At 34.9% G+C, this 12,958-nt stretch overlaps 2 protein-coding genes across 3 annotated transcripts; both read left to right on the top strand.

Moving 5' to 3' along the window:
* The first annotated feature begins 1,361 nt into the window (after positions 1-1,361).
* On the top strand, positions 1,362-6,247 carry LOC111711350 (uncharacterized serine-rich protein C215.13-like). Its single transcript, XM_023485684.1, has 4 exons — positions 1,362-1,424; positions 2,007-2,055; positions 3,359-4,656; positions 5,886-6,247. The coding sequence occupies exons 3-4, from the start codon at positions 3,375-3,377 to the stop codon at positions 6,245-6,247; spliced, it is 1,644 nt and encodes a 547-aa protein (XP_023341452.1). The 5' UTR covers positions 1,362-1,424; positions 2,007-2,055; positions 3,359-3,374.
* Positions 6,248-7,046: 799 nt separating this feature from the next.
* On the top strand, positions 7,047-12,049 carry LOC111711348 (uncharacterized). 2 transcript variants are annotated; one of them, XR_002767227.1, is made up of 8 exons: positions 7,047-7,492; positions 7,883-7,961; positions 8,552-8,841; positions 9,548-9,660; positions 10,034-10,126; positions 10,837-10,937; positions 11,456-11,647; positions 11,784-12,049. XR_002767227.1 is itself a non-coding variant. In XM_023485681.1 (8 exons), the coding sequence occupies exons 1-7, from the start codon at positions 7,318-7,320 to the stop codon at positions 11,565-11,567; spliced, it is 963 nt and encodes a 320-aa protein (XP_023341449.1). In that variant the 5' UTR covers positions 7,047-7,317; the 3' UTR covers positions 11,568-11,603; positions 11,812-12,049. The 2 variants fall into 2 exon arrangements, 1 of the variants encoding a protein (XP_023341449.1); XM_023485681.1 differs by having other exon boundaries at positions 11,456-11,603; positions 11,812-12,049.
* The last annotated feature ends 909 nt before the right edge of the window (positions 12,050-12,958 follow it).

The following is a 12,958-nucleotide window of genomic DNA, read 5'->3' as shown; positions in this document are numbered from 1 at the left end:
TTATGACTTATGTATTTTGACAATAAACTTTATCTATCTATCTATCTATCTATCTATCATATCTAAGTCTTTCTGTATAGTCCCTCTGAATTCTGATTTTATCTTGATATTCTTCTATCATGCAATTTAGATTAGGTCGTCGACGTCGGAATTTTCTGTCATTTTTTGTAATGCATTTAAGTAAAATGTTATTTATATATGTTTTTTTTGAGAGAGAGGACGAATAAAGTGTGACTGATTTTCTTCAAATTGCTGGAGAAAATGGTAAGAATTTCTATTATAAATGATACGCGCGAAGCGCTGAAGAATTTTTTCTTTCTTTCACTTAATGTTGATATTTATTCGCTATCTTTTCTTTCCATTCTGCAGGGGGGGGGGGGCTTTTTAGTTGCTAAGGGATCGGGCGGGTAAAAAATTCCTTTTGGAACCATAGTTTTCAATGATTGCAGGGGGCGCGGTGAGCGGGGTTGATCCCAATAGCCCCAAATCCGAAGTTTATTCGCTTTTATACACTGCATCCCCTAGTCTTTAGGGACCAATTTTTCAAGAATTTTAAAATCGAAATTAAATCGAATTTCTTAGTTTTTGCGTAGAGACTATTCTTTGTATTGATGTTTCCAAAAACTGCGTAGAACTCAACTTCGACAAATATTATTTGCCGCGCAGAATTTTAGATCGTGTTTTGATTTTGAAAAATAACAGCTCAAAATTTTAAGTCTGTGCATTAATAATATGTAATATACAGGATGTCCCACATCATATTAGACCGAGAACGGGTCTAAAGGGTGTGTCCTAGTAAACGATTTTTGGACCCCCCCGTGCCCCCCTCCCCCCCCTCCTATCAATTTTTTACATGACCATTTATTTTTCAGCAAATTTATTATTATTTATTTTTTTGTTATTTAAGGTTAGGTTAGGTTAAGATACTTTCTGGGCCGAGCGCTGCGGCTAGGATAGGCTAGTTGGCCGAGCGCTGCGGCCACGGGTTAGGTTAGATAAGACATTTTCTGGGCCGAGCGCTGCGGCTAGGACAGGCTAGGGGGCCGAGCGCTGCGGCAACGGGTTAGGTTAAGTTGAGACACTTCCTGTCAGACCCATGTACAAAATTGATAGGAGGGGGCACGGGGGGGGGGTCCAAAAATCGTTCTCTAGGAATGTACCGGTCTAAATTACGATTTTCGGGACGAATCAGAAAACTTAATTAGAATGAATCATTGAGAAAAATAACATAAGGCTTGTAAAAGAATTTTCTTGCGAAAAATGATAAGTTTTTCGAGTATTAAAGGTTTATTTTGGCGTTAAAGATTGGAGATAATCTAATATGATATAGGACACTCTGTAGCTAGACTTAATTGTCATGCATATTTATGTATGTCTTAGATTGAAAAGAAAGAAATGTTAGTCCTTCGCATATTAGAATCTATGTAAGTTATTTTTTTCTGTAGAAATTGTTTAATCGTAAGATCGGATCATCATCTCGATTTAGGCTTTGCGGAATTTGCGTTAAACTGAAGCTGCATTTTTGCTTAAAGCTACGTCGTAGAATAGATGCCCGTCTGATGGCATAGAGAAACAAATAAACGTAATTATTATTCATCAATGACGTCCCAGCTAAAATTATTATGAATTACGATGTTCTTTATGGAAAATTTATATGACATGACCGAAATATTGAAGCAGTAAAAAGTGGTAATTTTCTATTTTAGGATTTGTGAATCCCCGACCCTCTTCCACCCCCCCCCCCCCCTTCTATCAGTTTTGAACACAGCAGTTTAGGGCTATTTTAAACTATGGTCTGAAAACCCCATGGATACCATAAAATTCGCTGATCTCGGGGGGTCGTGGGGGTGGGCGAGTTGTAATAGCCTCCGCCCCCCTCTTGTATACGCTACTGATTTGAAAATGGTATATTTTAAGCTCTGTTCCGTCACCGTTATTTTACCCGTTTCTATAATGTTTATATTTTCTCGCATGGAAGTTTATTAAAATTTAAAATTTTGTTTCAGATAAACCACTATTGAGTTTATACGGTGAAACATTAACATCTACATGAGGGTAAGCTTTACATTTTTCTCCATTATTAGTGTCATTTTCTTAAGTATTTTACAGAGTGTCTCACGAAACATGACAATTTAGCAAGACAACTTGAAAGTCTTCTTTGCTTTTGAATTTATTTGTAACATTCAGTCGTCAACCTACTTTCTCAGGTATGATTTTTGAAACATTAACCATAACCATTTTTAAAATGCGGTCTGCCTTTTTTGTGCTGTTAATTATTACCGTAATTTTAAGACCTGTAATTATCAATTTTATTTTATTTAGTTTCAAAATTTTGTGAAATAAAACAAAAAATGCCGAAATCTGAAGGAAATTCTTCATATCTCTGTGGTAAAACTGAAAGCACAAAAAAGGCAGACCACAGTTCCAACACGAGGGGTCCGGTACTTTATGCAAATTATTTACTCTAGATTACAAATTTATGCCAAAAATTATTTTATAGATCAATGACGACATTAAATTCGTCTTGCTACTCTCATGTTTCTTGGGACACCCTGTAGTTTCCTTTCACATATTTTCTTTCTTTGAATTTGATAATTTGTTTTTTGATGTATTACAAGCTCGGGAACCCAGCTTTCCGTTTGTAACAAAAGTTAACCAACACAACGTAGAATTTTAAATACAAAGAACAACATTCCCCTGGTTCTACAAAGTTCCCAAATCAAAATTTGAGAAAAATCAATCCGGGGGATGATGAGTTATGATCGGACCTCCCAACCAACAAAAAGAGATTACAGTTTTAACTATTACTAGCTTGGGAACCCAGCACTGCCAAAGTTAATAGACGTTACAGTTACACCTGCCGTTTACCCGCACTTAAACGATTTTACCCACTCAACTTAGAATCTATAAACCAAGCACAGAACATTCCCGTGGTTCTACAAAGTTTTCCATTCAAAATTTGAAAAAAATCAATCCGAAGGTTCATGAGTTATGATCGGACATCCAAACGAACTAACAGATATATATTATACAATTATATATATATGGATGGTATTGATTTGCTCAACAAGTCGTAAGATTTTTTTTACACAGTCATAAACCAGTACAAAGTGTCAAAACCAGTATAAAAAAATGTCAGTTGTCTTTATTTTGTCATATAAAGATGTCGCTAGAGGTTAAGTAACCTAAAGTATAAAGTTGTACCCTCAATATTTCAAAAGGTATGTCAGTTGAGTCAAGTTATGTCCTTTATTAAGTACACAATCCTAGGCACACATTTCAAATTGAATGACAACGTTTATACCCAGTTTAAACTGCATCGATCTTCATTTGTAATCTTAAGATATAAATTGTTTAGGCAAGATTACCCTGCAATGGAGAATAAATGTCGATCCTGTCCTAAATGTAAATCTAAGATTGAGGTGAAAGGGAAAGAAAACTGCACCACCTGTGCAAATCCGCCAGATTCCATGAAGAGCTCTGACAGCAACTATCCAGCTTCATTGGAGGCAGAGTCTTCAGTTCCAGTTTCAACATGCTCGTCAGAAGATTCAGTACTAGTTTATGATCCAGGTCAGAATACAGATCATGGACATGATACAGAACACAGGCATGATCAGGATCATGATACAGATCAAGGACATGATACCGAGCACAGACATGAGCAAGATCATGAACAGGATACAGATCATGGTATAGCTACTGATCCAGGACAAGATATTAGTCCCGATCATGGTCAAGAACGTAAAAATTCCAGTCTGAAAACTGATCAAGGACAAGTTAAGGATTTTGGCAAGGACACTGATTTAGGACAATCAAATGATATGATTCCGGACACAGATTTTGCAAATGAGCTATCTAAATCTGATCAATTAAGAAAAGAAGTTTCAGCAGTTTCAGTCTCAGAGGCTTCTTTGTCAAAAGCAAGCATCTTGCACTCTGTCACAACTACATGTGTGACGTCAGATGATCAAACCTGTGATGATAAAACTTCTGAATCAGTTACACCTTCAGAAGAGCCTTCTTTATCAGAAGTTGTGCCATTAGACTCACAAGAGTCAGGAATAGCAGAACAATTGATGATAGAAGCTCCAATCAGAGGAAACAAATCTTCAGAAACTCCTGAAGAACCTTTAATTTCAGATCCTGTCCCGGAAACTTCAACGTCAGAAACTCCTTTCTTAAAACCTTCACTACAAAGTCCATCATCCACGCAAGCTTTGCATTCTACAGAACCTGAATGTCTTTCAACAGAGGTCCAGCCTTCAGATTCCCATGAACTGAACTTGAAATCAGACTTGACAAATGGGCACCATGAATATGTTGTTCAATTGGCGAATGTTTCTTCAGTACCTGATATTAACAGTAGTTTTGCTACCTCAGGGAAAGATGTTCTGGAAATTGATAGTTCTGCAGATAAAGACAAAGTACCTGAGTCTATTTCTTCTGATAGCAATGCTACTTTAAATGGTATAGAACCGGCGTTGACATCTACTTTATCTAAAGTAGCATCAATTCCTATCTCACATAAAACTGAGGTTGCTTCAACAGAACCTAATCCTTCTTCTGTAGAGTCTTGTGTTGTATCTTCTTCTAATTCTTCTGCTCTAGAAGAACCTGTAGTTTCCTCTTTACAATCTACCCCAACTCTATCAGGTATTTAATGTTAACAGAGTTTATTTTTCCAGAGATTACTATTTTCAAGAATCCCCCCCCACGGGGGATATCGATTCTATGAGTGAAAAAAATGTTGACATCAAAAAGCTATTTTTTTCACTCGATTGCAACTTCTTACTCAAAAATTCATTTATTTTCCGCAATGCGTCAAATGTAACATTTTACAAAAATAATTTCTTCTCCACGCAAACTACCTAACATCTAAATAAAAAATTATTTTTAAAAGAAGGTGAGGGGAAAAAAAGATTTTTCAAGAAAGTATGCACCCCTGCACTTAAATCTTTTTGAGTATTTATTTTTTCAGCTANTTTGTTTACTTCAAATCAATTCTCAATTACCTTCAATTACCTCTTGAGAGGGTTTCGTAATCATCGCTGGATTTGTACTAGATACTGTTATCCTTGAATTTATATTTTTCGATTCATTATGATTTTTTTGGAAATGTAACAAAGTGAAGACTTATATATTCGAAACCTTTTAAAATCCGCGAAAATTTAATCTGTACATTATAAGATGGGGACATTTTGATATCCATAAAAAATTTTGACACTGTATTTAAAAAAGTCCCTGGTGAAAGGTCTAATCAAAACCCTAGCCTTAATATTTATATAGTTGTATACAAGGTGTTCCATGAAACATGACAGTAACAAGACGACTTAATAGTTGTCTTTGATCTTGAAAATGATTTGCGGCAATTTATTCGTAAACCTTATTTTTTATTAGTATTATTCTTGAGTTAATGATCACAAAATAACCCTAGTCCTGGCATTTTCATAAGGTTGTCTGCCTTTTTGGTGCTTTCATGTCATTTGTCCTACAATCATTTGTCCTACAGTCATTTGTCCCACAATCATTTGTCCTACAAAGAGGAGATACCATCATTTGTCCTACACTTCGGTTGTACTCTACACATCAATTGTCCTACAGAGATAGAGAAACGCTATTTTTCCTACAGTTAAGATGCACGTATTTACCTTAATCAACTTATTTTGGGTTAGGGCTAAGACGATTTCGTGGCCGAGCGCTGTGGCTAGGATAGGCTTGGGGGCCGAGCAATAGAATGTATCATATGTATATATTTCTTGATGTGTAGGACAAATTAGTTTTTTCCGCTCTGTAGGACAAATAATGTTTCTCCCGCTCTGTAGGACAAATGATCTGTATGACAAATGATTGTAGGACAAATGACATTTCTAATTATATTAAAGGTTGCGAAAGTCCACTGAGAAAGCGAGGAAGACCAGTGATATACACAGAAGATGATTCCCCGCCATCTTCGCCAAGTAAGAGGAGGGGTAGGCCGAGGAAGAAACAGAAGAAAGAAATCAAGGAAGAATGTCAATCCATCAATGGTGAAGAAGATAAAAAATACACAAGATCTCCTTCGAATGGAAATCTACAAATTAAAATTGATGAATCCCTGAAGAAGAAAGAAAATAAAACTGTGATGAATAACACTGAGTTACCTTTAGCCCCTGCAACCTCTTCTACAGGTACACAGAGACAGGGACGGTTTACAATATTTTCAATGGGAAATACCAGATCTACACTCGTACCCTTGACACCTTAATACCAGATCTACACTCGTACCCTTGACACCTTAATACCAGATCTACACTCGTACCCTTGACACCTTAATCTGATAAAAGATACGAAACAACGTCGTTTTTATAACTCAAATAGGTTTTCATTCTGATAATCTTATAATTCTTACAAGAAAAAGTGCGAAAGTCACTTACGCAGAGAAACCACAAATACAAATATTTAAACTTAATCGGACAAAGGTTTTTAAGGTTCCGTTGTAAATCGAACATTGCCATCTTTTCATGGAGGGTCACTTGAAATTACGCTTACAGTCTCTTTAAATGAATATTGAACAGATTTTTTGCTTTTAAAATAAGAAATTTTTGCATTAAAAATATGTTTAAAAATTAAATGGATTTTTTGTAGCAGAATAGAAGGTTAACAAACTAAACTTAAATCTTAAATCTACGCGGCAATTTAAAAAAGTAAACTTTTAAAAAATGTCACATTAAGATTAAAAATTTAAATATTTAAAAACTAGACTTTTAATGCGAGGCGCGCATCCTTTCCTGCAAATTTTTTTAGCTTTTAACCGTTGCTCTGAAATTCGGCCATTTAAAAATCATTTGCAAATTTTAGCGGATTTTTTCTTTTCGAATTGGCGCATTTTCTAAAAAATTCCAACTATTTTCGGTGAATTATTCCATTTTCAATGTTCCATAAACTTTCCCTGGGGTCATGTGAGGTCCCACGCAAAATTTGGCCAGATCTCTTCTGCCGTTTGACGTTTATTGGATACAAACGAACAGACAAACAAACAAACACAAAATATATGTATATAGATATAATTTTTATTGAACCTGTTCAGGTTCTGAAACATCGCTTAGGAAACGTGGGAGACCTATTCGATATATAGAAGAGGACTCCCCTCCTGTATCCCCGGGTAGGGGAAGTACCTCAAAGCCAGGAGGAACTCCTTGGAGTACCGCACAGCCAGGAGGAACTTCTAAGAGTTCCACACAATCAGGAGAAGCGAGCCCGAAGAGAAAGAGAGGAAGACCGAAGAAAAATAAGAATGAGGGAAATGAAGAAAAGGGTTTAAAAGAAAATAATGACATGAAGGATATAAAGATGGAAGATCTAGGAACAAATAAACCTAAGGATGGCGTCTCTGTACCCAGCAATACTAATGAGGATGCTAGTACAGTCTTAAATTCAGAAGTTAGAACGGATAAACCTGAAAACTGTCCAGTAGATCAAATTCTCGATTCAAATTCAATGAATAAAACAGGTACTTAGTACTTACTTCTCCCCCGTAACTTGATCTTTAATATATTTTTTATATTATTAAAAGGTAAAATATATTGAAAAAGGTGCAATAAAATGTCAACGGAAACTTTATTTCTGATGATTTAAATATTTATTACAGTGCGGTACGTTTTTACAATTAAATATATAATTTTGAAGGTAATATTTCGAAAAGATATAATTTTTCGTTTAGTACATTTACAACAGTGCAACAGAATACAGTAAAATAAAATTTTTAAACAAACTGCCACATTTTTAATAATGGTAAAGAAGAAGAAAAGAGTTTCATTTCTGAGCAGAACATAGTTTTTATATCAAGCTTGATCTAAATTTCAAAATGAAAATTTCAGAATAAATTTTGAATTATTTCCAGTAAATGAAAGCTTGGTGAGGAAACGAGGACGACCAGCACGATTAAATCAACAAGATTCACCGTTAGAATTAAAACCCAGGTAGGACCAGGGATATTTATTGTATACATGTGAACATTTTTTAAGGTTTTATTCACTGAAATGGGGAAAATTATTAAAAAAAAGTATCGTAAAAGTATCAAAAAAGAATAAATGAAAAAAAAAAAATTGAAAAAAAAAATTTTCCTTACAAATCATCAAAAATCGGAAAAATACACAACGCTGATGTCAGTGTTTTCGCATAAAAATTATAATAAGGGGGAAAATAGGCTTTGTTTTCAATATCTGACCTGGGCATGGATTTCTCGGGGTTGTTTCCTTTCCAAAAGCAGTTAAATCAGTATCTGTATTTTTTAGGATATCTCGAAAGGTCAATTAGAGATCACGAAAACTAGTTAGTTGATTTTTACGGATTAAACACTTAATCGCTTCATATGTTGTATATTAGCGTCATATTAAAAGGCGTTTCGTTCCTAANGTATTTTTCAAGAAATATAAAGATTATAAAAATTTAATTATCCGTAATTTAAGTAAGCATTTTAAATTCTGCGGTAAACAGAATAAATCAGATCATTCTGGTTTTTATTGTTATTGTAAATTAAATGTATTTTTTGTCAAATTGTATATTTCAGGTCTCCCGTGCCTGAGAATAAAGTTAAAAGGAAGCAAGGACGCCCAGTCAACAAGAAGGAAGAAGGGAAAGGAAAAAAGGAGGAGGAGGTTCAAAAATCAAGTCCTAGTAACGGTGCAACAAAGAAAACTGGAAAATCCGTGAAAAAAGAGGTCAAAGAATCCTTGGAAAAAGATTTGACTGACGACGAGGAGATTGTTGTGAATAAAGATGAACGGTTGGCCCTCAAACAGATTGCAGAGTTTCTTCAGAAAGCAAAACTTCCTCTTTCACCCTTCCCGGTTACGAAAGGTAAGATCAGAGGTGTATATTTTCTCTAAGATTTTCTGAAAAAGAATTATGTGTGAAGAATTCTGGGAAGAAAATCGATCATTTAAAGGCAAGTCTTCTACAGGCTTTATAGTCAATGTCGATATTTATTTGGACTTAATCTTTATTTCAGGAGACGGAAATATTTGGTACAGGGCTTTACCAGACATGGATTCGATGCTTGGAATCCAAATGGCTGTTTAAGTTCTGGAGACGGAAACTGTTGGTAAAGGGCAATGTCAAACCCGGTTTCGATGCTTGGAATCCCGAATAGCTGTATATATTTAGGAGACTGAAACTGTTGGTACAGAGAAATGTCAGACCAGGTTTCGATGCTTGGAATCCATTCTATCTGTTTATTTATTCAGGAGCCGGAAACTGTTGGTACAAAGCTATGTCAGACCAGGTTTCGATGCTTGGAATCCATTCTATCTGTTTATTTATTCAGGAGCCGGAAACTGTTGGTACAAAGCTATGTCAGACCAGGTTTCGATGCTTGGAATCCATTCTATCTGTTTATTTATTCAGGAGACGGAAACTGTTGGTACAGAGCTATGTCAGACCAGGTTTCGATGCTTTGAATCCATTCTATCTGTTTATTTATTCAGGAGACGGAAACTGTTGGTACAGAGCAATGTCAGATCGGGTTTCAATGCTTTGAATCCATTCTATCTCTTTATTTATTCAGGAGACGGAAACTGTTGGTACAGAGCAATGTCAGACCAGGTTTCGATGCTTGGAATCCCTAATAAACCAACGAAACATTGGGATTTGCGGAAACAAGTGGCAGACTCTTTAAAGGTTATTAAAAACTATTTGTTTCAGTTCTTAGGATTAGGATTTGGATTCATTTGCAACATTTTAGCCTTTTAAATCCAAAAATGTAGATCCATTAATCCATTTATTCGGATTCAGAACTGCAAATAAACAAACATAATACGTTTAAAATGCCTAACATTTTTGTTTAAAGGGGTAGTTTTTAAAAAGAAAATATACATCCCTGCATGCTGAACTACAGATTTTAAAAAATATTCGTGAGCTGGATCCGGATCCATTTTTTATAAATGAATCCAAGATCCGGATCCACTTAAAATGGAATGGATCATACGCACCGAATTCTGTTCTTATTCTTGTAAATATATTCTCATTTAAACATTTTCTAAAAATTATTTAGAATTTACCATCTGATGTGAAAAAGAATACGATTGACATTGTTTTTCTCGGGAAACCTCGGGGACTCTCAGACCTAGCACATCGTCAGAGAAAGGTTTGTATTAAACAAAGAAAATTCATTTTTTGACCCCCGCCTCCTAATATGTATAGGTTTACATATTTGGACCCCCGCCTCCTAATATGTATAGGTATACATTTTTTAACTTAATTTTGTTCGAATAATAAATGGCTTTGAATCGAAAGTAAATCAAAAAATAAAGTTAATTCCTTAACTTTTCAGATAAAAGCCGTCCCAACGTAATCCAATGAATTTGAAATAAATCATCTTTTTAAAAACTTTGTAACATAGTGTAAAAAAAATTTTTTTTTTATTAATGGGTTATGTTTTTCTGGGAACATTTCCCAATTTATAAATTTTCTTTTCTTTCATTCAATTTGAAAAAAAATGATTTTTATGACATTTTAATTTTATTCACGAATAGATGATACATAGACCGATTAGATACAGAACATGTTGTGTCATGAACATGTTTTTTCACGTATCATCAAAAATGATGGAGTTATCCCTGTTTTGCAATCTCGAAACTGATCATTTTTAATTTTGGTTCTCTGTGAAAGTGATTTTCGGAAGGGAAACTGAAAGAAATATAAAGAAAAACGGCAATTTCTTCCTTTAATACCGATGAATGGCTAAAGAGTACTGTTTAAATCTAAAATGTAATGGGCCAAAGTGACAAAAAGTGACAGTTTTTTTTTGTAGAATGGGTCTTAAATACCTTTATATTAATTTTGATTCAATCCTAGGAGGGTCAATGGGTTGATGATCGTGGAGTCATGGTGCTCGCCACCGCTTTATTCCTCCAACGAAATATTAACATCTATTCCTGTCCGGCCGACGATTCCAGGTAAAAATACTGCATAGGATAAATTGATTGATTTCTCGAAATATGGAGTTAAAAAGAAATGAATGGAATGGTCTAAAAGGTTAAAATTAAAAAGATTGATTTTTTATATTAAAAACATGTAGATTTGAACATTAATGGGTGAATACGGCGGCAATAATTGATTTTTTAATGATAATCTTTTAAAATATGTTTTTTTTAGCTTGGATTCTCTGATTCGGGATAAATTTGTTTGATCTAGTGATTGATTATTTGATGGATGGATTGATAGATTAGGATTTAAATGTTTATGGATTTTTAAATTTAATGTTTGCTTGTTTCATTTGTTGATTGATTGATTTGTATTATTTGTTGTATTTGTGTTATTTATAAATTTAATTTAGATTTTTTTCGGTATTAGTTGATTGATAAGTTGTGTTATTTATAGATTTAATTTAGATTTTTTTCCGGTAATAGTTGATTTATTGAGTGATTTATTGATTGATTGATTGAATAATTGATTGATTGATTGATTGATATAGGGAATACAGTGTAACCAAGATAGAAGGTGGGGAAGGAGCTGATGAGTTTCCTCCCTTGAACGTGTTCTACGATAACAATCATTATCAGAGCCTGAAACTTAGCAAGGAGTAAACAAAACAAGATGGGAGTAAGACTAAGGAATAATACAAGGGTGTATACTTTCTTGAACATTTGTTTTTCCTATAAGTGAAGTATGTTTGCACGGAAATGAAAAATCAAATTTTGTTTGATTTTCGCTGAATTGGGGAAATTAGTTAATTTTTCGGTAAAAAGTATCAAAGTTTTTAAAAAACTTGGATTTGATTTTTAATTAATTCTTTTTCCCAGATCTTAAAAAATATACACCCATAAAATTATATAAAATGATATCAACCACAATAAGCAACAGCTCAAATATTATCTTAATTATTGACCCTAAATGAATTATTGCTTAGCAAACGTTTTCAAACGCATGTTTTTTTGTTTTACTGACACCAATGAATTACAGTTAGTTTGAAATATTTTTTTTATAAATGAGTAAATTATGTATGATATAACAAAATCGAAAACAAATTGTGAAGGTATCAGTAATAAGAATAAAGTTTTAAACTGTATCTTTCTTCTCTAGACTCTTACTACATAGATACAAGCTATTGGTTATATAATATCCAAGCAACATGCCAAACATAATTCATAACTTTTGCCAAATGTTCTCAAGAAAAGGATTTAGATTAAAAACAGCAATATGTGCTTTATTAAAGAGAAGGTGTTAAAGTAAGACGACTACAAGAAACCGAAAGAAGTTGCGATCTTCCTGAGGATGGTGTATTTTTGGACCTACGCCCATCCACTCTACTGCCCATCCGACCTACGAGCACGTGGTTTTACAGCTGTGGTAGGTCCGATGCACTGTAGATCGGATGGGCACATTAAAAACAGCATATTGGTGCATCCTACCTACTTTAAGCTTTCGCTTGGACACGTTAGTAGGTCTGATGGGCATTTTTCGTAGGTCGGATGGGCACTTTTCGTAGGTCGGATGGGCATTTTTTGTAGGTCGGATGGGCACTTTTCGTAGGTCGGATGGGCATTTTTCGTAGGTCGGATGGGCACTTTTTGTAGGTCGGATGGGCATTTTTCGTAGGTCGGATGGGCATTTTTCGTAGGTCGGATGGGCATTTTTCGTAGGTCGGATGGGCATTTTTCGTAGGTCGGATGGGCATTTTTCGTAGGTCGGATGGGCATTTTTCGTAGGTCAGCCCAGACATGTGGCCGCAGCGCTCGGCCCCCTAGCCTGTCCTAGCCGCAGCGCTCGGCCCAGAAATGAGCTTAACCTAACCTAACCCTAAATATACACTAACTTTCTTAAAAATTGTTGAATAAAAGGTCTTTCATGGCCGCAGCGCTCGGCCCCCTAGCCCGTCCTAGCCGCAGGGCTCGGCCCAGAAATGAGCTTAACCTAACCTAACCTTAAATATACACGAATTTTATTAAAAATTGTTAAAATTAAAGGTCTTATATGG

This window comes from Eurytemora carolleeae, unplaced genomic scaffold (assembly GCF_000591075.1).
Source record: "Eurytemora carolleeae unplaced genomic scaffold, Eaff_2.0 scaffold374, whole genome shotgun sequence".
In the NCBI taxonomy this organism is placed as follows: domain Eukaryota; kingdom Metazoa; phylum Arthropoda; class Copepoda; order Calanoida; family Temoridae; genus Eurytemora; species Eurytemora carolleeae.
This window is presented reverse-complemented; position numbering and strand designations above follow the sequence as displayed.

Bases quoted from the DNA above. Each gene is read 5' to 3' on its own strand.
- LOC111711350 (XM_023485684.1), top strand. From the start codon at position 3,375: ATGGAGAATAAATGTCGATCCTGTCCTAAATGTAAATCTAAGATTGAG. The intron at 4,657-5,885 runs GTATTTAATGTT...ATTATATTAAAG, and splicing joins ATCTACCCCAACTCTATCAG to GTTGCGAAAGTCCACTGAGA.
- LOC111711348 (XM_023485681.1), top strand. From the start codon at position 7,318: ATGAAGGATATAAAGATGGAAGATCTAGGAACAAATAAACCTAAGGAT. The intron at 7,493-7,882 runs GTACTTAGTACT...AATTATTTCCAG, and splicing joins AAATTCAATGAATAAAACAG to TAAATGAAAGCTTGGTGAGG. The intron at 10,127-10,836 runs GTTTGTATTAAA...ATTCAATCCTAG, and splicing joins TAGCACATCGTCAGAGAAAG to GAGGGTCAATGGGTTGATGA.